At 42.8% G+C, this 22,139-nt stretch overlaps 1 protein-coding gene across 15 annotated transcripts in view; it reads left to right on the plus strand.

Annotated features, from left to right (window-relative positions):
- Nucleotides 1-22,139, plus strand: part of HDAC4 (histone deacetylase 4) — a 240,882-nt gene that overhangs the window by 187,513 nt on the left and 31,230 nt on the right. For all 15 annotated transcript variants that reach the window (XR_014785743.1, XM_084819809.1, XM_084819817.1 and 12 more), the window contains 4 exons: nt 838-893; nt 4,668-4,755; nt 6,873-6,992; nt 9,984-10,081. Coding sequence is in view for 14 of the 15 variants with exons in the window: in XM_084819809.1 (XP_084675935.1) it covers nt 838-893; nt 4,668-4,755; nt 6,873-6,992; nt 9,984-10,081 (362 nt within the window). In the remaining variant the exon portion in view is untranslated. The remainder of the gene's footprint in view (nt 1-837; nt 894-4,667; nt 4,756-6,872; nt 6,993-9,983; nt 10,082-22,139) is intronic.

Consider the following 22,139-nt stretch of genomic DNA (forward strand, 5'->3'; position numbering starts at 1 on the left):
TTTGTTAAATGGTCTGATTCTTTCCAGTAACATTGCTATTTCACATGGAGTGGAGTTCCAGATTTTTGGAGTATGCATGTTCCATATTTGTGGTGCATTATGGGTGTTGATGCTTGATATTGTGTCTGATACTATCTATAGTGACTGTGTTGTATCTTTGAATATTTAAATCTAATTCTTGCAGTACCTTGAAGCAGAAGTAATTCCGGGACTAAATGCTGGCAGTTTTGAAACTACCGCAGATTGTATGTTGAAAATGGCAAACCACATTTGTGAAATTTAAAAAGTATATTGGCCTGAAAGAGTTTTTTTAAAACCCCTGCAAGGATAACCTGCTGCAAATACAGAACACACTGTGCCTTGCCATGATAAAAATGCAGTAACAACTTGTTGCCCCGGCACACCTATTATTACATATGTTTGTTACCTAAAGTAAATCTAGAAATATGAGCAAACATTTTTCAGACTCTCATAACCATACCTGCCAGCACTAGAAAATATTTAATTTTGTCAATCAACTGAAAAGTATTTCCTTACTGAAAAAGTTCCAGATTTCAGCAGCATTCCTAAAAACACATCTGTTTAGAAGAACAGGCAGAAGTGTACATGATTCTTCTATAAATACACAAGAGTAGTTTTGCTTACATTTTAAAAGATGCCAGTGTTTGGTGGTTTTGTTTATTTGTTTGCGCCTCTCCCCCAATCTGTTTACTAAGAAAAACAGCAGATTACTTCTGAAATTATTTAGTAACTCTGCTACAATTTTTTTACATGCTTGAAATACATATGGATGTTTTGTATCTAATCTCTCACGCTTTTTTTGTTTTATTTTGGTAGAATGGATTTGCTGTAGTTCGACCTCCTGGTCACCATGCAGAAGAAAGTACACCCATGTGAGTATGTGTTTGTGCTTTAACTGTGAGATTCTTTAATATAGAGAACCAATTGTATGATACTAAGCTGGGAAATACGGCCTGTCATCATGGAATCACTTTCTTCTTATCATCTAACATTGTATCCTGAAAGTTTTTGTAATGTGTAAGGTCTTTTATTTGATTATTATGATTGTTTTCTTTTTGAAAGACGTTGTCAGCTTGATGCTATGCCCAGTACTGTATCCTAAGTGTGACTGGAGCAGCCTGATCTTCCTGGGGTTAAGAAGTATATAGTGGCATGAGGGACAGATGGGAGGCTTTTGCCACGTCTCTCATCAGATGCCATTTTAGCTGCTGCAGTGCAAGTCTGTGCTTTTTCCTCAGCAGCTAAGACAGTGAGGGAGGGGGCCAGACTGTGTGCTTCCAAAGTTTCGGGGATGACCACTCCTCATCCTCTGTATTTAGGATTCATTTAACTTAAGAGATTTATAGATTAGGTATATAATAAGTATGTTTGAGTGTAACAATAGAAAAATGTCAGTAATGCAGCACTTGGAGTCAGAGCATAAGAATAGTAAAGAATGTGACTTGCAAACTGTTACACAGCATTGCAAACAGATAGTGAAACAAGTATTTTTTAATCAGGGTGCAAAAACAGCAAGTACATAAAGTTTTCTCCAGATTTTTTTAAATTTTAAATTTTTAAAAAATTATTTCATATATTCATATTTGACCTTTGTGGGCTATTAGCATTTCAACTGAAATGTGATTCTAAAAGAATTTGTTTTAAGAGGAGGAATTTTGTAGAATATTCAAACTAATATGTGTATATCTGGTTTGCTTGAGCCCTGTAACTCCTTACAATATATCATGACTGGAGTACACATCCTTACTGGCAGTTACTCATTAACAATTGTGGCTTCAATTGTTATTTGCAGTGTGGATGTATTGCCAAAGTATGGCCTTCACCTGGCTTCATGTCTGTTTGTTTTATAGCTTGGACTTTTAGGGCTTCCCATAATACTACTTCATACACAGAGGTGCATGCTTGTTTATGGTCAGGAATCCAAAGTCCCATTTGCCAGCTCATTATGGGTAAATGTTCCTGACCCTCTGGCGAGGAGGACTCGTAAGAAGCCTCCAAACAACTCTTTGCATGGCAGTTTGGAAAATGGAATAAACAGCAGGAGTTTATTTTTCAAACTGCATCGCTAGTGAGAGGAACTCTTCCAAATCCTTTGTGCTTGTCAGAGGTCTTAAAGGGAGAGGCAGCCCTGTCTCACTTTAGTTGTATTTATTTAAAATTATTTTTAGGCTGCCTTTAAGGGTAAAACTCTCTTGTTTAGAGATTTAGAGGAAGTAAGAAAAGTGGAGAAACCCCGTTATTTCTTCCCTTCTCCAAACCTCCGTGCACATGAATGTAGATTCTTCCTCTCCCTTGAGCCCTCTGACAAACACACAGGACTTGGAAGAGAGGTGGAGATTCTTTATACTTGCTTGAAAGAAGCAGCAGGAGAGATTCTTGCTGATTCTTATTTAAGACTCTGAGTAAGTAAGACAAGACACTACCTCTTTGCATGTGCCAGCGGGATTGAGAGGGAGATGGAATATCCTCTCTCCCTCTTGTACACCAATTTGGAGTTTTTCATACTCTTATCTATATCTGGCACATATAAGAAAAGCCCCTGCATTTCCCCAAAGCTCTCTGAAGATGTCAGAGAATTTGGCAGAGCAGGAAGAGTTAATAAGAAAGACAAATAGAAGCTTGACTAGTAAGAAAAACTGATATTTGTGGCTGTGTGTATCATAAATAAGATTTATTTATTACATTTTTATACCGCCCAATAGCCGAAGATTGTGTGTGTAAATGTGTGTTATTATCCTATTAATTATGTTGGGGAACTATGAAATGCATCAATTGTCCTACACTATATTGGAACAAAAAAAAAAGCTCACACATTCTACATCACAGCTGATATATGTCAGTATATGACTGTGGTTCTCCATGTATAGCAATTAGACATGAGAATTAGCTCTTGGCAATGAGCTAGGTTGTTTGGATATTGCAACATTCTTACAAAAGATTTTGGGACAATGTCACAACACTCCCTAGTTCCAGTAGGGGTCCCTGAATGGTGCATCAGCCTTGCAAGTTGTTATAAAGACCCCCACCTCCTCTTCCACCTGCCAGCTTCTCTGTCTGCTCATCCCCATTCCATTTCCCCTTTACCCTTCTATGTACCTTCTCTAACTTATACAGAAAAATACATTACGTTTTTGCATCTGGCTAAATGTAACATGAGAGGAAATGTGAGGGAGGCTGCAGGGAAGGCAGGAGGTAACAGCCCTGAGTCATGGTAGGAAGTGAAATGTATTAGCATGTATTATCTTAATGAAGAAATTTTTTAAAAACCCAGCACTAAATATGTGACACCAATGCAGAATAATAGGATTGGGTATTGTTGTTGTTTGCTGAATAATTCCTAAAAAGTTTAAGGATAGTATCCGATGTTAGACCTACGTAGAGCAGACCCATTGAAAAGAATGAGACTTAAGTTAGTCTCACCTAATTTCTTTCCCATTCATTTCAGTGGATGTACTCTATGTAGGACTGACATTGGAAACTACTCATTGGGTGTACTCTTATGACTGTTTAGACAGAAAAAAAGTTCTACAACTTCCACCATGCCCCAGGCAGCTTGCTGGTTGGAGAATGCTGAGGTTGTGGGACTTTTTTTGTCTAAACATGCATAGGATTCCACTCTAAGAAACGTCTCCGTATGACCAGGGGTTGACTTTTTTATGCACAAGTTTTAATCCTTATCTACATTGTAATTTCTTAAGTACATTTATACACATCTTGAATTGGATTGCTGTAGTTTGTTCAGCAAAAGCTGTTCAGCATTGCACCAAAATCATGCAAATGTTGCACCTAGAAGATGTTCCTTTTGCACTCCAAATACATTGTGAAAAGATTCCACTTTTGTGCAAAGCTGTTTGATTTGCAGGCATTATGATCAACCAACTAATAGACTTTATGGAAGATTTGCGATTTCGGCAAGGAGTGGTGTGGAGGCACGAGGAATATACATTTTATTTCTTCTGATATGATTCTGCCATGATAATTTTTTAATTTGTACCATTTTCCCTCTATGAAAATATATTACATAGAGGTTACAAATGTTGTAACAATTGCATGTGGTCTCTCCAACATAATGCCCCACTGCTATTTTAGCAATTTTTTTTGCTATTTCTTCAAAATGAAACAGTTTGATTAACTCCACTCTGGGGAAGCATTACCCCCACTCTGAATAGGCTTTGTTTGCCCTTAGTGATAACAGAATGTAGCCAGATCTGTAGTGTTTTGACATCATCATGTTGACAAAGTGATACTTGATTGGGTAGGATTGATCTAATAAGAAGAAAAGGGTGCCAAAGCAACAGCAGATGGGGAAAAAAACGGAACAAACAGGATTGAGAAGAGTCAGACAGTCTCTCAATTAGGCTTTTTTCAAGATATAGCCCTACCACCATCCCAACCCCACCCCCCAAAAGCAGTTCTTTTGACCTGAATTTTGAAACGGGAGAACAGGTTGTGCAGTAAATTCACAGTTTTTGCAGTAAATAGCTCATGCTGCCACCTTCACAGTTACTGACCGAAAGCTATTTCCTCATTTTGGAGCAGCAGGAAAGACAGTTTATAAAATGTTATTGTTTTTGAAAAATGTTTATTGTTGAAATTCAGAGGTATATTTTCCACCTATGCATCTACCATATTCCATTATCTTTCAGGGGGTTTTGCTATTTTAATTCTGTGGCAATTTCAGCCAAGCTTCTCCAGCAGAGATTGAATGTGAACAAAATCCTTATAGTGGACTGGGTGAGTGAAACAGTTTTTGTTTTGGAAACACCTCCACCCCCAAGGACAGGTACAAAATGCAAGAACTCTGTCAGCACAACTGCAACCTCAGAATCACAATACGTTAATCTGCAATTAATCTATATGAGCTGGCCAATTTTCTTTTGTAGGGGTATGGTGGATTTAACACATTAAGCAACTGTGCTGGCCATCAGTTCTTAGTTTGTTACTCCTGTAGCCATTAAGGAAGATCAGATGGAAGGAGGGAGAGGGAAGGGTTAACCCTCTGCTCTCCTCATGCCGCAATCTCAACAAAGATCTCTCTCCCCCACCCCCCACCCCCGCCCCAGCAATTAGGCTTTTTTAAAAAAACCTCCTAGTTGTTGAGTTTGGGAGTCAGTCTTCAGGTGTGTTATGAGGGTGTGCTTGTGCGTGGATGTGGATGAATGAGTGTGTGTGGATGAGTGTATGCCTTGGCCCCACCCACCACTGGCATGTGGACCCCAGAAGGTTAGCTATGAGGCAATGCAGCCTGCGGGCAGGGAAAAGTTCCCACCCATGCTCGAGATCCACCATTATCAGGTGGATCAGGAACTGAATTGGTTTGGCTTACCAAGCTACTAGTTTTGTTGTCCCAACAAGTATTGCTACACACACCCTCGAGTGCAGCAGCTTCTGTCACTTCATACTGATGCATTGTCAACGACATTTGCAACGTGACAATGTGGCCCTTGCTGTCTGTCCTTTATGAGGCACTATAATGGGTGGGCAACTTCAGGTGGTCCAAGGGCGTTTTTCTCCCCTGCCTCCCTTCATTCTTGCTGCAACAGTGGCAACAACAAAAAATGGCTTGGAAAAAACCAAAATTTTTCATTAGTAAGCCTCTGTAGCAGTTGCAGAAAACCACCCTTTTTTTCCCCACTGATTTTTGTGGCGGAATGGAGGGGCGCATGTTGTTCACTCCTGCACTATAAGATTGATTTCTTTGCTTCTGCAGAAACTGTCCTCAGTAGGTGGGTGAGGCAGGATGTTCTGTTATAGATCCATACATGGGGACCTGGCCTAGCTTCCCACCCTGGGATGTGGGACAGCTATAGTATCTTTCTTTCCTGTCTACTGTCCTACCACTATATAAGAAAAAGTTATACTTATCATCTAACTTCTGTCTAGTTAATAGGAAGATGGTGGTCAAGGAAAGCTCAGTGTGGGGGTAGGGATCGCATTTGCACAGCAAATGTTTCTCTGCGTTGTCTTGCCAATCTGTTTTCTTCCTGTTCTTCAAGTTGGCTCCTTTGGCAGGCCTTACTGTTTGGGCCATGCTGTAGTCATCACCAAGAACTGGAAGGGGACCTCTCTCCAGCTGGGGGTATGTGTGGTTGGCCTGGCCTCTTGAGTCAGAGAAGGGGAGTTAACTCTTTTTTCCCTACTGTCTTAGGACCTAACAGTCCAACTTCCTTTTCTCAGAGATACAAGCTCCCTTCATGCAATATTTGGGCAAAGGCATACTCCTGTGATCAAGGAGCAATGGAGTTGCATGCTGGCTTCACCCCATGTTTGCACACTTCTCCCACTCCTGACGTCTACATGTTAGGTGTGGATATGTACAGGGGAAAAGCCTACCGGTGTAGATCTCTATGCATAGGTTTTTGCCCTGCAGACATCTGCACCTGACATGCTGACTTGAGGGCAGGGATGTGACCCTGCTGCCCCTTGATTGCACGAGTGCCCACATGAGTAACACATTGGAAGAAAAGGCATTTCTGGTTACTTGTGATGATGATAACTAATATGTAGCTGACATTCTATCAGGGCATCTCTTTGTATTCAGAAGTGTTTATATGCCAGCATATATTTTCTGTTTCAAGGGTTGAAAAGTAGTCCTTCTTCAACATACTGCTCCTTTCACAACTCTGCAGAGTGAGCTGCAAAGGTCTAATTAGTTATTTTGGCTCAGTTGTGAAAATGTTTTAAGGCTGTGGCTTATTGGTGTCACTGAAATGAAATTGTGCACCCTTACCTTTGTAGTCAAGCCTTTCCCTGTAGAGGGCCTTTGCACTGTAATATTGCAATTAGAATTTAATGTGGACACCCACTCATGTAATAATCCTTCTCATATAATATAATCTCTATCCCTGAAGGATGTACACCATGGAAATGGTACTCAGCAGGCTTTCTACAATGATCCTAATGTTCTTTATATTTCACTACATCGCTATGATGATGGAAACTTCTTTCCAGGCAGTGGAGCTCCTGATGAGGTAATAATAATATTGATAAATGTGTGTTTGCAACATTTGCAGTAATAATTATCTCACAATCTTAGAAGCCATTCAAGCAATAAAACACTGGAAAGTTCAGTACAATCGGGGGGTGGGGGGAGGGAAGAGAATCCAATTTCTGCCATTTTGAAATGCAGTTTTTCTGGTCTTTAGTCATCTGTAATCATCTTTCAATTCCCCCACCTCTAAATCCACTACAGCTAAAGATAAATGTAGCTGATATGGGTGGGCAGGGAAAGGTGGTATCTAATTAAAAATAATTTTGAACTATGGTAGCTATTTTTAAAATTAAAATAAAAGCTGACACTTAATATCAATGTTGTTTTTCCCACCAGCAGAGGGCTCCCCATACTTGAATAAAAGTTCTCTTCTGTAATAGGAGAATTTTCCCAACAACACATAGAATATATACATTGTTTCTGTTGAAAGTAAATGATGAACCCTTTAACAATCTAATCTCTGCAAGGCTGGCTTTATTATTCATACTAGCCTTCCTTGCTGTCCTGTATGTCTGTTTGCTGATATAAGCTATGAATGGGAGCTAAGTAGTGTTGGTTAAGACAAACATTATGTTCTTTGCTATAGTAGTCTGGAATCATGGAAATTATTAGTCATTGCATTATTCAAGCTGTGAAATAGGGAATGATTCTTTAAGATACAGGATGTCCTATAAGGGTAGGGCTTTTCAAATAAATTCTGCAAAACAAAAGTAAAATCTGGGCAGAGTTGGCTTTTGTTACATAGCCTTGGTCATTTATAAATTTTGGATAGAAAACAATATTAGAATTTTGCAGAAATTATTTTTCCCACCAATTAATGTAAGTGGCAAAGGGAGGTGTTTTAAAGTGAGGAATTGTAAGAATGTATGGGCAGGGAAAAATACAAATGTTCTTTTAGGAAGACATGAAAGGTCAAACACTCACCATTTGAGGCTTCAGCACAGCAGACTGTACATACCTGCATAACAGTTAGAGCTGGTGCCTTTTATTTACACCCAAACAGTCCTTGGCATCCTTGGTCACATATTGCATTGAGAAATGTAACATAACCTGAGAATCACTGATATAACTAGCATCAATTTGTATGATTGGGGAGGTACGTTTTCCAGTTGTTGTGATCACATGAATTGCTGTTGGCAGTACTTGTGATCTCCCAATTGCTGTGCTGAGTTTATTCATGTGGATGTGTACCTGGTAACAGTTGGGACTGCTTGTGTGTGTACCATGTGAACAGACCTGGAAGTTAGAAACTTGCATATTTTTGAAGTACAAAACAAAAGACATTTCTCCCCACTCAGTTCTGTGTGTATGGAACTGCAGATTGTCTTGCATTCCAAGATAGAAGGTCCCTGCCTAACAAAATATTCTGTATCAATCTCCCCTATGAAACAAGGCCACCGCTTGTGGTATGTGAAAGTTGTACACCGTCTAGTTAATGCCATTCTTCATACTTCACAGTACATAACTCTATTATTGTCCCTCTCAGAGTTTAGTCAGTCCAAATAGTGAAATATGCTTTGCTACACAGCATAAGCTCAAGCTTCATTCTTGGTTGTTACTGGAGACTTGCTTATTAGTTGGGCCATTGTCCAATTTCTTAGTACTAGAGTTGGAATTTATTTTGTAATTAACAATGACAGTGCTCTCCATTACCCCCAAAGTGCATATGCCATGGAAATACCTGAGAGAGAATGAGCCCTAGTTGCTACTCTTTAGCAATGACGGTGGATTTAAAGGCATAGTGAGGTCACCACTTAGCTTTCATGGGGCATACAGTCTCCCCACTCCCTGTCTAGATGATTTTTCTTCCCTAAGAAAGTCAATGGCTGCAGGTTTGGAGTTTTTAACGTTCTGCGACACCAGTGCAGGCTGAAATCAGGCGCATTCTATAAGAGAAACACAACTAAATGCAAACAGCATCAGGATATGCAGTCAGGGATAGACTGATGTTTTGAGAAAATTCATAGCATTGTAATATCTTAGACCATGCAAAGTTACAGAAACTTAGGCAGGGGTAGGCTGAAAAACCTGTTCCAAGGCCCAGATCTTCCATATTCATTTAGTGAATAATAGCTGTTAACATATATTATTTATTCACATTTTTATCTGTAGATTGAGTGGGAGGCAAGGTTTTCTTCTGATATGTGCTATGTTTTAATGTGTTGTTTTGAATTGATTATGAGATGGTATTTCATTATCATATATAATTCCAGCCAGTGGCTTCTGGCCAAGAGCAGCAGTGTTTATCCTGAGCTCACTGAATCTATATGGAGAACATGTGTGCTAGGAGAGAAGGCAATAACAGAACTCAAGATAACATATTTGAGAAGAAGCTAACTGTTTTTGCAGTGCTCATGGTGACTGAGAAAATACTTACTTACGTTCCCAGCAGTCAGATGTTATTCTGTTTCAACTACTTCTTAATGCAAGCAGAACCTTCAACAATTGGGAAATATTGGTGTTTTTCATTTGTAACTGACCCTTTAAAGCAGGGCTGTGTACCTTGTGGCCCTCCAAATGTTTTGGCCTACAGTTGGCTATGCTGGCTAGGGCTGATGGCAGTTGTAGGCCAAAACGTCTGGAGGGCCACAAGTTGCCCACCCCTGCTTTAAAGCTACAAGCATGAGAAGAATGTTTTCTCTTGAATTGTAATCCTATACACACTTTCCAGGATTAAGTTCCATTGAACTCAGTGGGGCTTACTTCTGAGCAGAAATTTATAGGATTGCACTGTTAATGTACTTAAGGATTAAGGCTGTTTCTGTCTTTACATCCCATTTACACTGTTCTGATGGGACAGGAAGCTTTTTAAAGGAGATACAAAATCACCTCTACAGCAACTATTGTGTTACATACTGAATTGTAGGAGACCTGTGAAATCAGCTGAGGAAATACGGGTAGTGCCATACATGACAATATTTGCCAGAAGTGTAACCTGTTACATTCTTTTCTTCCACTCTGTATTTCTTAGGTTGGCATTGGACCGGGTGTCGGTTTCAATGTTAATATGGCATTTACTGGTGGTCTTGAGCCACCAATGGGAGACACAGAATACTTGACTGCTTTCAGGTAATTCTCAAATCTCTCTGCTTTTCCTGGACTTACTTCTGTCTAAATTAGACACGTACTTGTTTGTTTGATTATTACATTTGTATCATTTTATTTACATTTTTATTGTAAATAAAATTTACAATAAAATTACATTTATAAAATTACATTTTATAAAAATGTTTATTACATTTTTCCTCTTTAAGAAACCCAAGGCGGCATACATAATCCTCCTCCTCTCCATTTTATCCTCCCATCAACCACCCCATGAGGTAGGTTGGGCTGAGAGTCTGTGACTGGCGCAAAGTCACCCAGTGAGCTTCCATGGCCGAGTGGGGACTAGAACTCGGATCTCCCGGCTCCCAGTCCAACACTCTCGCCACTACGCCACACTGGCTCTACACCACACTGGCACTACACCACACTGTTTGAGTTGTGTGTGTGTGTTCTGTCTTTGAGTACATTGCTGTTCCAAGTCAAAGCAAATAAAGAAAACTCCCTAGCTTATGCAGATGACACTGTACTGGCAAAATATTGAAAGATGGACTCTTTAACAATGCTCACTCCACTCAGCATTGGTAAACCTGCAACTCGGATTTATACGTTCATGTTATATTAAAAAAAAAAGGCTCCTTTCTCACACATGAACTATTCTGATTAAATTCAGTGCAGTTGTCATTGTGCACAACTTTGTACAAAAAGGCTTTTCCCAGTTTGGTATGAGGAGGCACCCAACAATGGGCTATGTCTCTGCAGACATAGACAGGAAAGACAGGAATCAGATGACCAAGATTTTTGCCTTTAGTACTACTGATCTCAGGCTCCTCCAGTTCATCCCTGCATTTCTCTAGGACAGAGCTAGCGCCTTTGTTTGCTTCTGTATTACTCTAAGCTCCTGATCGCTTTTCTTCCTTAAACCGGGGGGGCACTGAAGTTAGGTGGGGAGGCCCCACCCAGATGATCCCCCACCCAGCCCTCCACGGGCCAAATGATGTTAAAGGGGCAGGTTCATTTGATCCCTGACAGGTGTCCATTAGAGAAGGCCCCTGTGCAGCAAAGCTGCTTAGCCTGCCCTGCTCTTTGTGACAGATTTGTCCTTGTCTAGGGGTATTATGATATGGGATTTTTGTATGTAGCTTGATCATGGATCAGGAGTTAACATATCCCATGCCATATTCCAGACACAAAATGTCACCAAGGAATTGTAAGTTTACAAAATTCCTAGTATCAAGATAAAGAATTTTTAGATAGAGGACTCTGAGATCTTTTTATCTTTTACTTCAAAATCTCAAGCGGTTTCTATGTGATCCACATTTTATGATACAAGAGCATTAAACATACAAGAATACATAGTGATTGCGAGAAAAAAACATTTTGTAAGCTTTTAAAGAATTGTTTAGGAACATTGCCTTTAAAGTAGCAAAATATCTTACCCAATAACATTTCTGAGCTGGGAGCAAAACAGAGTAGACAAGTCAATCTGAGACAGGTGTTTTGGGCTCTCATGAAGACAGATGTTGTGTCCTGTGAGAACTGATGTTTGGTTCTGTGAGGATGGGTGGAATGTCCTGGAGTTTTTGTATTTTGCCTCTCCTATTTATCTGATTTCTTATTAGTGCTGCTTACGTGGTTCCTTTCCTCAGAACAGAATTTATTTAGCTATTAGTTATATTTTTTCTGACATTCTCAGCTATGGTTTGGGAGGTGATAGATTTATTTCATATCTTGTCAGCTTTTCTGAGCCACGCTTCCCTTCAAAATAGGATAACATCTGCTTCTCTTTATTGTTTTATTGTTTCACAGTTTTAAATCTTAAGTGTTTTTTAGGTCTATTTACTTCCAACAGTATTTCACGTTCACTGATTTGTGTCATAATCTGAACAGGTACAATTGTTTAGTAAGCAGTTATTCTTTTTCTGAGTTCAGCTGGGAGAATTTCATCTTTCTCACAGCAGGCTCCTAGGTCCGTGAAAGATTTAGTCAAAAGTCGCAGCATGTCAGCACAAGCATATCAGCATATCAGATTCTGTCAAAAGTCACAGCATGTCAGCACAAATGCTTTGTTAGGATCAAACTGATTAAAAATTAATTCAGGAATATATCTTAATATTCCATTGCTTTTTTAATGAAAATCATAGTTTAAGAGAGTGTCCCAATTTATGAGACAAATGTGGAAGATCAATAACTCCTTATTTTGGATAAATATTTGCAAGGTAGCCTATTATGCAGGCTAGTGCAGGAGTCTTGCTAGATGCAAAGACTTCTGGGGCAAATATTTCTCACAGCTTTCTCCCATCGGGGAATGGATGGAGGGCAGGTGAAGCTGCTCAGCCCAGTTTCACTCATCCTTCACCTCCCCAGCAGTGAAGGATGAGAGAAGCACACCCATCTAGTGTTTGCAGGAGCTTCTGCTAGCACGGGGTGAGTGTGCAGGCGCTACTCCCCCCAGAGGAATTCCTTTGTTTTCTCCAGTCTGTGATTGCCTGCCTCCTTCCAAAGCCCCAGTAGCCTCGTGGTAGGGAATGGTGCTTGGGGAGTAGGCGGGGCTTGGGGAGGGAAGTGGGCCATGTTAGGGAGGGAGCCCAAGCCTCTGCGGGCTGGATTAGGTGGTGGGCTGGAGGTTGCACACCCATCCTCATTCTCTTCTAAATTATTTATTTTATTGTACCTCGCCTTTCTACCAAAAAATGGCACTCAGTGTGGCTTACAGAGCAATGCGCCTTACAGATTAAAACAATAAATTAAAATACAACAAAAACATAACAATTACAGAAAAAAATGTTATTAACCTGGGTTGGGTTACCAGACCCATTTATAAGCTGAAGGCCTTCTTAAATAAAGTGGTCTTTGACTGCCAGGAGAAGGACAGTACAGAAAGAGACCAGTAACTAGTGAAGCTGTTGTAACAAGGGAGTTGTATTCTCCCTGTAACCAGCCCTGGTCAGTAATCTGGCCATAACATTCTGGACCAGCTGAAGTTTTTGAATAGTTTTCGAAGGCAGACCCACATAGAGTGCATTACAAACAGGATGTAACTAAGCCATGTTTGACCATGGCCAGATCAGACATCTCTAGGAATGGGCGCAGCTGGCGCACTAGCTTCAGCTGTGCAAATGCACGCCTGGCTGCTGCCGAGACTTGGGCATCCAAGTTTAGGGCCGAGTCCAAGATGACACCCAAACTGCGAGCCTGTCTTCAGGGGGAGTGTAACCCCATCCAGCACAGGTTGAATCCCTATTCCTTGATCTGCCTTTCAGCTAACCAAGAGCACTTCTGTCTTGTCTGGATTAAGCTTCAATTTGTTTGCTCTCATTCAGTCCATTACCAACATCAGGCACCAATTTAGAACCAGAACAGCTTCCTTGGATTTAGAGGGAAAGGGGAGGTAGAGTCGGGTGTCATCTGCATACTCGTGGAGCTGAACCCCCAAACTCCAGAAATAGCCGATCACCAGCCTGTTACCTGTATTGACTCTGCATCTGAGTCCCTTCATGCTGGCCCTAGCTGCCACATAGACTGGTTTGACAACGATCTCTTTGCCATGTCATGTCAGGATGACATGTGGACAACTGGAGAGCAATAGGAGTGTAGTATGCCCCCCCGCATTCCCTTCACACCAAAGAAGGGTGCTATATTTTGCCCAGCATAGTGCACAGTGTCCACCACCTCACTTCCCTGCCTTTCCACCAAAGATTGGCACTCAATGCAGCTTACAGAACACCCAGTACTTATTGCTGAGACGTTTTGACTCAATTTGGTGACCTCTACCTCCTCTAATCAGACATTGCATCTCCCACATTGTCTCTGACTTGGAGGACAGGCTCATTAGCAGAACTAAAAGAGCAGTTGTTTTGGAGCTTACTGATCAAATTTTGCAACAACAACAGGATAGAAAGGCATTCTTGTAAGAGGGTCAGAATGCAGACTTCCTCTGAATTGTCCCTCTCCCCTATGCCTAAACATAAACAAAATACAAAGTCAGCTCCTAAGCGCTAAGCCACGTCAGCAACACAGGCTCCCAAGAACCACCTGGCCCTCCTCCACTCATTTGACCAGTTCATGGAGGAGTCTCCAGACGCTGCTGCTCTGCAGTGGACAAGGCACACCCTCTTAAGCCAAGAGCACCCAGAACATGGAATAGCAACTCCCCCCCCCCAATTCCCTGTAGAGACAAAGACATCTCTGACCAGAAGGAAGAAGGATGGTCTGACTAGAGCTCCATAGATGTCTCGTCTAATGCCAGGTTGTTCAATATCAAGGATTTTCTACCCCTGCTTTCTAAAGCCTTAACATTCGTCAGTTTGCAACCAGTCACCCTGAACGAGAGCATCTATATTTCCAGAATCCTAGCAGGGAAGTACCCTCTCCTTCTCCTTTCAGCAAACTGGCTAAGGCATAGTGGGCATCCCTGTTTCAAGGCAAAAAAGACTTAAACACCGCTCAACAATTTTACTCCTTACCCCAGTAGGCCATGGACTCTCTAAAGGTGCCTCAGGTGGATGCTGCCCTCCTCCTACAGGCTGGGGGCTCCAACACAGATCTCAAGCATGTGGGGCAGGTGCCCTGGCCATCAGATCATCCTCCACTGCCTCATTTTTGCCTGAGCCTCACTCTTTTGGGTGGAGGATCTCATAAACAGCAAATAGGCCTAGTGAAATTATCATAAGATTCCATTTGGGCCAAAGCCACTCAGAATGCCCTCTTGTTGGAACCAGATCCATAGCAGCTGTCACAGTGGCCAAGAGATCCTTCTGGTTGAAATACTGAAATGTTGAAGCACCTAAGTCACTGTTCCCTTTAAGATGAGGGAGGCGCTTAAGGTATTTTACTAGAGACTTGGGGCAAGAAAAAGGCAATGTCCCACTGAAGGCAATGCCTTCTTCTCACAGAAGAGAAGAGAAAAGGTCTTCCAGACAATTCTGTTCCTCCTTTCATTCCAACAGGGGGCATTCTGAAGTTCCTTTCACTCCAGGGACTACAGATATCTCATGTCCCTGTATCCCAGATTCTAGGCTAGAACCCAGTCATCCTCTTCCATTAGGCCCACAACCTCCTAGTCCAGGGACCACCTCTTCATTTTCCAGAAGGAGACAGTAATTCTCTGGCCAGAATACCCTTTGTCCTGGAAGGGAATGCCTTCATTCATAGAACACAGGAACACATCCTGCCCTCCTTTGCCCCAAACCCTCTCACAACTCCAAAAGGGTGTGGCTTAAGCTGGGTACCTGAAGAGCTCTTAAAATGTACATGAAATGCATAGCAGACATCATGAATTCCGACTCCGTTTCCTATTTCTCTAGCGGGGAAAGCATCCAGTTTCAACCTGGTCAGGAGATTCAAGGCATGCATCTGCAAGTCCTCCAAGGTCCAACAGCTCCCAAAGCCTTCACACCTCACTGCATGTTCCACTCACCTTGGCAGCCTTTTCCACTAATGGCCCTCTGTTGAGATTTGTAGAGCAGCCACATGGTCCAACTCTAACACGTTCACCAGGCATTACAAAATAGACAGCTATTGCTGCAGCTCTGCAGAGGCAGCATTTGGAAAAAAAAGATATTGCAACAGATGCTTCCTATGACTCAGCCTCAACATTTTCCACTCTACTAGTCAGATTAGCTGGTGCACGTCACACCAAACTGGGAATGGAATATTGGTCAATTACCATGAAGGTTCCTTCCACTTTGGTGTGACAGAGACATCCAAACCCACCATTATACAGCTGACGGAGTCTTCACAGAAACTAGGGCGCAATGATTGTCAATAACAGTACCAGCTCTGACACACCCTTTTGGGTGTCAGGGGTACTGTCTCTTATTGCTATCTTAACCTGTCATACTTCTAGGATGGCTCCCAGTACTGACTCTGTCTCCAGCTTAGCCATAGGACAGAACTGGGGGAGGACCACAAAATCACTAGTACTAAGGCAAAGATATTGGTTATGTGATCCCTACCTTTCCTGGGCAATGGGGAGACTTAACCCATTGTTGGATGCCTCTGTCACACCAAACCAGAAGGAACCTTCACAATAAGTGAGCAATGATCCATTCATGGAATTTATAAAATATAAATTCCTATTTTATGCCACAATTTGCATACTGTCTATTTTAACACTGCCTTTGATTTCAGTTATTGTAAGCACTTCGGCTTTCCATGGGACGTGATTTACAGGCAGGTAGAATGACCACCTTAGTGTGAAAAGAAAAATGATTTGCTAATACCCATCCATGTTTGGTTCTATATGCCATATGTATTCTTTACTTGCTACTTATTTTCAACTCTTCTGATTGGATCAGTTTGGTCTCATTCCTTGCCATTTTGATGAATTTGAGTCAGTAGAACATCCTTTGATTACAGAGTCTATAACCAGACTGGAAGAAGGTAATTAATGGGAGCACGGCTCTCAGTATCATAATCCTAAGCATACTCATTCAGATCTCTTCAAAGAGAAATTGCAATACATGACACAATCTGGAAGGCATAATAACTTGATTTAAATTTTAACTACAGTCTCTAAACAAAGAGCATTCAAGTCTCCATAAGTTAAGTAGTTTACATAATCCAGTGTCTTCTGTTCTTTGAATGGAAAGTCATAATTGATTGGAACACTCCAGAGATACAGAGGCAAGCAACCTTCACTTATGTTGGTATCCATGGAATTTATGTTGTAGAGTTGCTACTCTAGTGCACTTTGATGTGAGCACATCATAGTAAATGGGCAAAAATTGTAGATAGCCCTATTCTCCCTCCTGCATATTGTGACATTACTGTGCCATATGGCAGTTGTAACCTGTCACATGACATGGGCAGTTTTAGGAAAGTATTTTTCATGAAGTATATGTACAGGTGGTATGTACAGAGGTATTGCCCACCTCTGATCTATAACATCATCTGAACACTGCAGATCTGTGCCTCCTGTCAGATCGCTGTGGGGATCATGCTAATCTTAAGACACATAAGTTTTGTGAAGAAATATGCAGCACTAAATATGCAGCTCCTACCATTACATTCTCTTCAACATCAAGCCATTATTACACCAGGCATCCAGTACATGTCTTCCCTAAAGAACTATTACAGATCAGGCAGCAAGTATTAATTATTCTAAACTAACAAAACGCCCATCATTGCAATGAGAAGAGCAAACAGAGGGATTGTGGGGAAGTGCAATATGCCTCTCCACTCTCTGTGCACAGGGATGTGTTTGTTTATTTATTTATTACATTTTTATCCTGCACTTTCTCCAAGGTGCCCCTCAACTCACCTTTACCCTCAATCCTAAGAGGTACATCAGACGGAGAGATAGTGGGCTAGTTCGAAAAGCCAGGTTGGATTGGTTAATCTCTCTCCAAGCCATGCTGCTGCAGACAGATGGTCAGGCGCTCACTGGCTTGCCATGGTTTGTTTCCCCATTTGCCCTCCCATCCGCTCCCAGCACATATCCCAGGGACCTTTGCAGCCTTGCTTTGCGAAACACCTGCATTGACATATATATGCCATATCTTCCATGTGAGGAGTAAGGGCTTAACTTAAGTTTTAGGACAAGGCAGCTGAGGGTTTTAATTATTGTCTTTGACACCTTTAAAAAGCCTCTTTGGCTGCTCCTTGTGGCCCGTTTCTCTTCCTAGCACAGCTATGCCTGTATGCATGATTGATTTACCTCTGGGTAAGCGTGTGCACCCTCTATTCAGGACCATGGCAATTCGGGGGGGTCAGTACTGAAACAGGAGGGGGGAAACTTAACCCCCCATTCCCAAATTGCCAATCATGCATACAGGCATAGTTGCACTAACTCGGCTCACAAGGGGATAAAGCTGGTTGCTGTCAAGTGAAACGCCGAGCTGGAGGAGGCGGGATGGAGGGCATTGTGAGGAGTGGTCAAATATTTTGCGTCTCTTGCCAGGCTGCTCTATAGCCCTTTCCAACAAAACATGCACAAACCACTCTGCCAGGTTCGGATGTCATGAGAAACCACCCTGAAAACAAGCCACCCTGAGCAACCCAACAACAAGCCATGGATTCTCAGGGTGGCTTGTTCGTGGTTAATAAACTACACTGAGGAAACATCTCTGGGTTTGGATGTCACAACAAGCCACCCTGAAACAAACAAGGGTGAGTGACAACCCACTGTGGTTTGTCACGTTGGCCAAAGGTCACACAGTGAGCTTCACATCTGAACAGGGATTTAAGTGTGGGTCTAGTCTGACTAGTGGTAGTCTGATATTCAATCCACTACTCCACACTGGTTCTCAACATACTCTGCTTACCCCACCTCAGTTTTCCAGGGTTCTAAATCATGCAGAGAGCCTTCACAGGTTGAAAAAGTTCTCCATTGCAGACGTTCACCCTCAAGACATAGGGACCAACGATGGTGGAGGGAGTGGCGCAGAGCTAGCACGCTCATCCTCACTCTCCTCATTCGCATGTTCATTGTACCCCAAAACAGAATGCCTGAAGAGGGCTAAAGAGTATAGTCCTGTGACTTTTCTCCACTACAGGGCTGATACCAGCATCCAACATCCTTGGGCAGCTGCTGGAGCCCCAGCAGGACCCCGCATTGACAACTGATTCCAGGACGTCTTTTCTGGCACTTTGAGCACAGGATAGCTTGGAGCCACCATTACATTTCCTACAGTGCTCTGAAGCACAGAGGCAGTGTCACTGCAGGCACTACCTGGCAGATTGCCTTCCCCAATTCAGATAATTGGAGGAGGCCTTGCTGGTTTTACTGCAACCTACAGATTGCCATCTTGTAGCAACCCATAAGTGGGCCTTCTCTGTGGTGGTGCCCACCTTATGGAATGCCCTCCCCGCCTAGTATTCCGGAGGTGCCAACTGTGCTATGCTATAGATGCCAATTGAAGACCCATTTCTTTACCCATTGATTGTGCAGTCCAGTCTGTTTGTTAATTATGGTACTGTGAGTACTTGGTTTAAATGTTTTTATAAAAACTTTATTTTAATATACAGTCAGGGCCAGAAATATTGGAACAAGGGTAACTGTTTTGGCAATTGGCCTCTGTACACCACCACATTGAAGTTGAAAGGAAACACACCCAGATGTAGGGATGGCAGAGAATTCTGCCATGGATCTCAATGAGGCCGAATGCCAGTGCATTAGGCCCCCCCAAATCTGTGGCGGAACGGCCTGCCCCCCCGCCCCCCCCGCGGATCCCCCCCGGGACGAGACTTACCTGGGGCGGATCTTCTGGGTGGCGGTGGCGGCGGCTGCAGCGGCTGGTCTTCCGACTGGCTGCCGCCGCCGCCATTTGCAGTCTTGTTGCTTTGTTTGTTTGGTTTTTTTACAAGACATGATAGGCTACGTAAAGACTTACATAGCCTATCACGTCTGGCTTAAAAAACAAAACAAACGCTATTTGCGTTCCCCCTTATTTTCGCCGTCTTAGTCTACATAAATATTTACGTAAACTAAGACGGCCAAAAATAAGGAACGCAAATGGCGGCGGCTGTAGCCGCCACCATTTGTGTACGCGCGTTTTTTTGTTTTAAGCCAGACGTGATAGGCTACGTAAGTCTTTACGTAGCCTATCACGGCTGACTACAGGGACGCAAACGGCGGCGGCTACGGACACCGCCATTTGCGTCCCTGCTAGCCAGCGGCCGGATGTCCAGCTGCTGGCGGAGCCGGCCGGCGGCTCCGTGGAATCCCCGCGGATCAGAGCCGGCCGGCCAGGATTCCGGGGGGAGGGACGGAGCGCCTCCCCCACCCAGCGGAACCCGGCGGAGCCAGGTAAGGGGACCTTCGTACATCCCTACCCAGATGGGAGCGAAGTCAGGACTTTCAGCTGTAATTCAAGGGGTTGGACAAAAGTGGGGCACTAACCATTCAGGAAGGACAGCTAGTGGCATACACCCCCCCCCCATTGTTGGTGGTTCATAAGTAATGGAACGAATGGCTGACAAGCAGCTGCATGGCCAGGTGTGGCCTGTTTCCTGGGTACCCCATGACCAGTCAAGCAGAGAAAAGGCCTGGAGGTGGTTCTGAGTGTTACATTTGCATTTGGGAGCTGTTCACTGGAACTCCCAACGTGAGGTCCAACGAGGTGTCCATGTGAGTGAAGGAGGCCATCATTAGGCTGAGGAAACAAAATAAACCCATCAGAGAGATAGCAAAAACAGTGGGAGTGGCCAACACAACAGTTTGGAACATCCTGAAAAAGAAGGAATTAACTGGCAAGCTCAGCAACAGCAAAAGGCCTGGCGGACCATGGAAGACAGCTAAAGTGGATGACTGCAGAATTCTGCTCATGGTGAAGAGGAACGCTTTCACAACATCTAGCCAGGTCAAGAATGCTCTTGAGGAGGTAGGCATGTCATTGTCAACATCTACAGTCAAGAGACGGCTTTATGAATGTAAATACAGAGGCTTCACAACAAGGTGCAAACCACTGCTAATGCTCAAGAACAGACAGGCCAGATTAGCCTTTCCCAGCAAACACCTAAAAAAGCCTGCCCAGTTCTGGAATGAGATTCTTTGGACTGATGAAACCAAGATTAACTTGTACCTGAATGATGGGAAGAGAAAAGTATGGCGAAGGAAAGGAACAGCTCATGATCCAAAGCATACCACATCATCTGTCAAACATGGTGGAGGCAGTGTTATGGCCTGGGCATGTATGGCTGCCAATGGAACCGGGTCACTGGTGTTTATTGATGACCTGACTGCTGATAAAAGCAGCAGGATGAATTCTGAAGTGTATAGGGCTGTACTTTCTGTTCAGATTCAGCCAAATGCTGCCAAATTGATAGGACGCCACTTCATATTGCAGATGGATAATGACCCAAAACATACAGCAAAAGCTACCCGAGAGTTTCTCCAGGCAGAGAAGTGGGATGTTCTTCAATGACCAAGTCAGTCACCTGATGTCAACCCAATAGAGCATGCTTTTCACTCACTGAAGATAAGACTGAAGGCAGAAAGACCCACAAACAAGCAGCAGCTGAAGGCAGCTGCAGTAAAGGCCTAGCAAAGCATCTTGAGGGAGGAAACTCCGCATTTGGTCATGTCCATGGTTTCCAGACTTCAGGCAGTCATTGACTGCAAAGGATTTTTGTCCAGGTATTAAAGGTGATCCTTAAATTTGAAATGATGTTGGTTTGTTCCATTACTTATGAGCCACTAACAATGTGTGTGTGTGCATGCCACTGGCTGTCCTTCTTGAATGGTTAGTGCCCCACTTTTGTCACACCCTTGAATTACAGCTGCAAGTCCTGACTTCGCTCCCATCTGGGTGTGTTTCCTTTCAACTTCAATGTGGTGGTGTACAGAGGCCAACCTTTGTTCCAATATTTCTGGCCCTGACTGTATGTATTTATTATTTATTTATTACATTTCTATACCGCCCAGTAGCTGAAGCTCTCTGGGCAGTTCACAAGAACTAAAACCATAAAATACTAGATAAGATGCATTAAAAAATGTTAAACGACAGTATAAAATAACAGTAAAGACCACGATAAAACCTAGCAGCAATGCAAAGATTTAAATACAGTGACAGATTTAAAACAACAGACGTAAAAGACTGAAATGCCTGGAAAAATAAAAAGGTCTTCACCTGGTGCCAGAAAGAGCACATGTAGGCGCCAGGCAAGCCTCTCTGGGAAGCTCATTCCACAACCCAGGTGACACAGGAGAAAAGGCTCTCTTCTTGGTAGCCACCCACTTCACTTCCTTTGGCAGGGGCTCCCAGAGAAGGACTGCTGAGGATGATCTTAGGGTTTAGGAAGATGTATATGGGAGGAGACAATCCTTCAGATAACCTGACCCCAAGCATTTAGGGTTTTGAATGTTAATACCAGTGCTTTGAATCAGGCCCAGACATGGACAGCGCATAATATGATCACATTGGCCAGTCCTCGTTAACAGTCTTGCTTCCCTGTTTTGGACCTGCTTAAGTTTCTGGACTGTTTTCAAAGGCAACCCCACATATAATGTGTTGCAGTAATCAGATGAGAGTTTATCAGAGCATGGATAACTGTAGCTAGGCTACCCCTGTCCAGATAAGGATGTAGTTGGTACATCAGCCTGAGCTGATAAAAGGTGCTCTGTGGCAGGAGCCCCAAACTA

The sequence above is a fragment of the Heloderma suspectum genome, chromosome 1, assembly GCF_057233095.1.
Source record: "Heloderma suspectum isolate Gila_16-S chromosome 1, 16-S_ref, whole genome shotgun sequence".
Lineage (NCBI taxonomy): Eukaryota > Metazoa > Chordata > Lepidosauria > Squamata > Helodermatidae > Heloderma > Heloderma suspectum.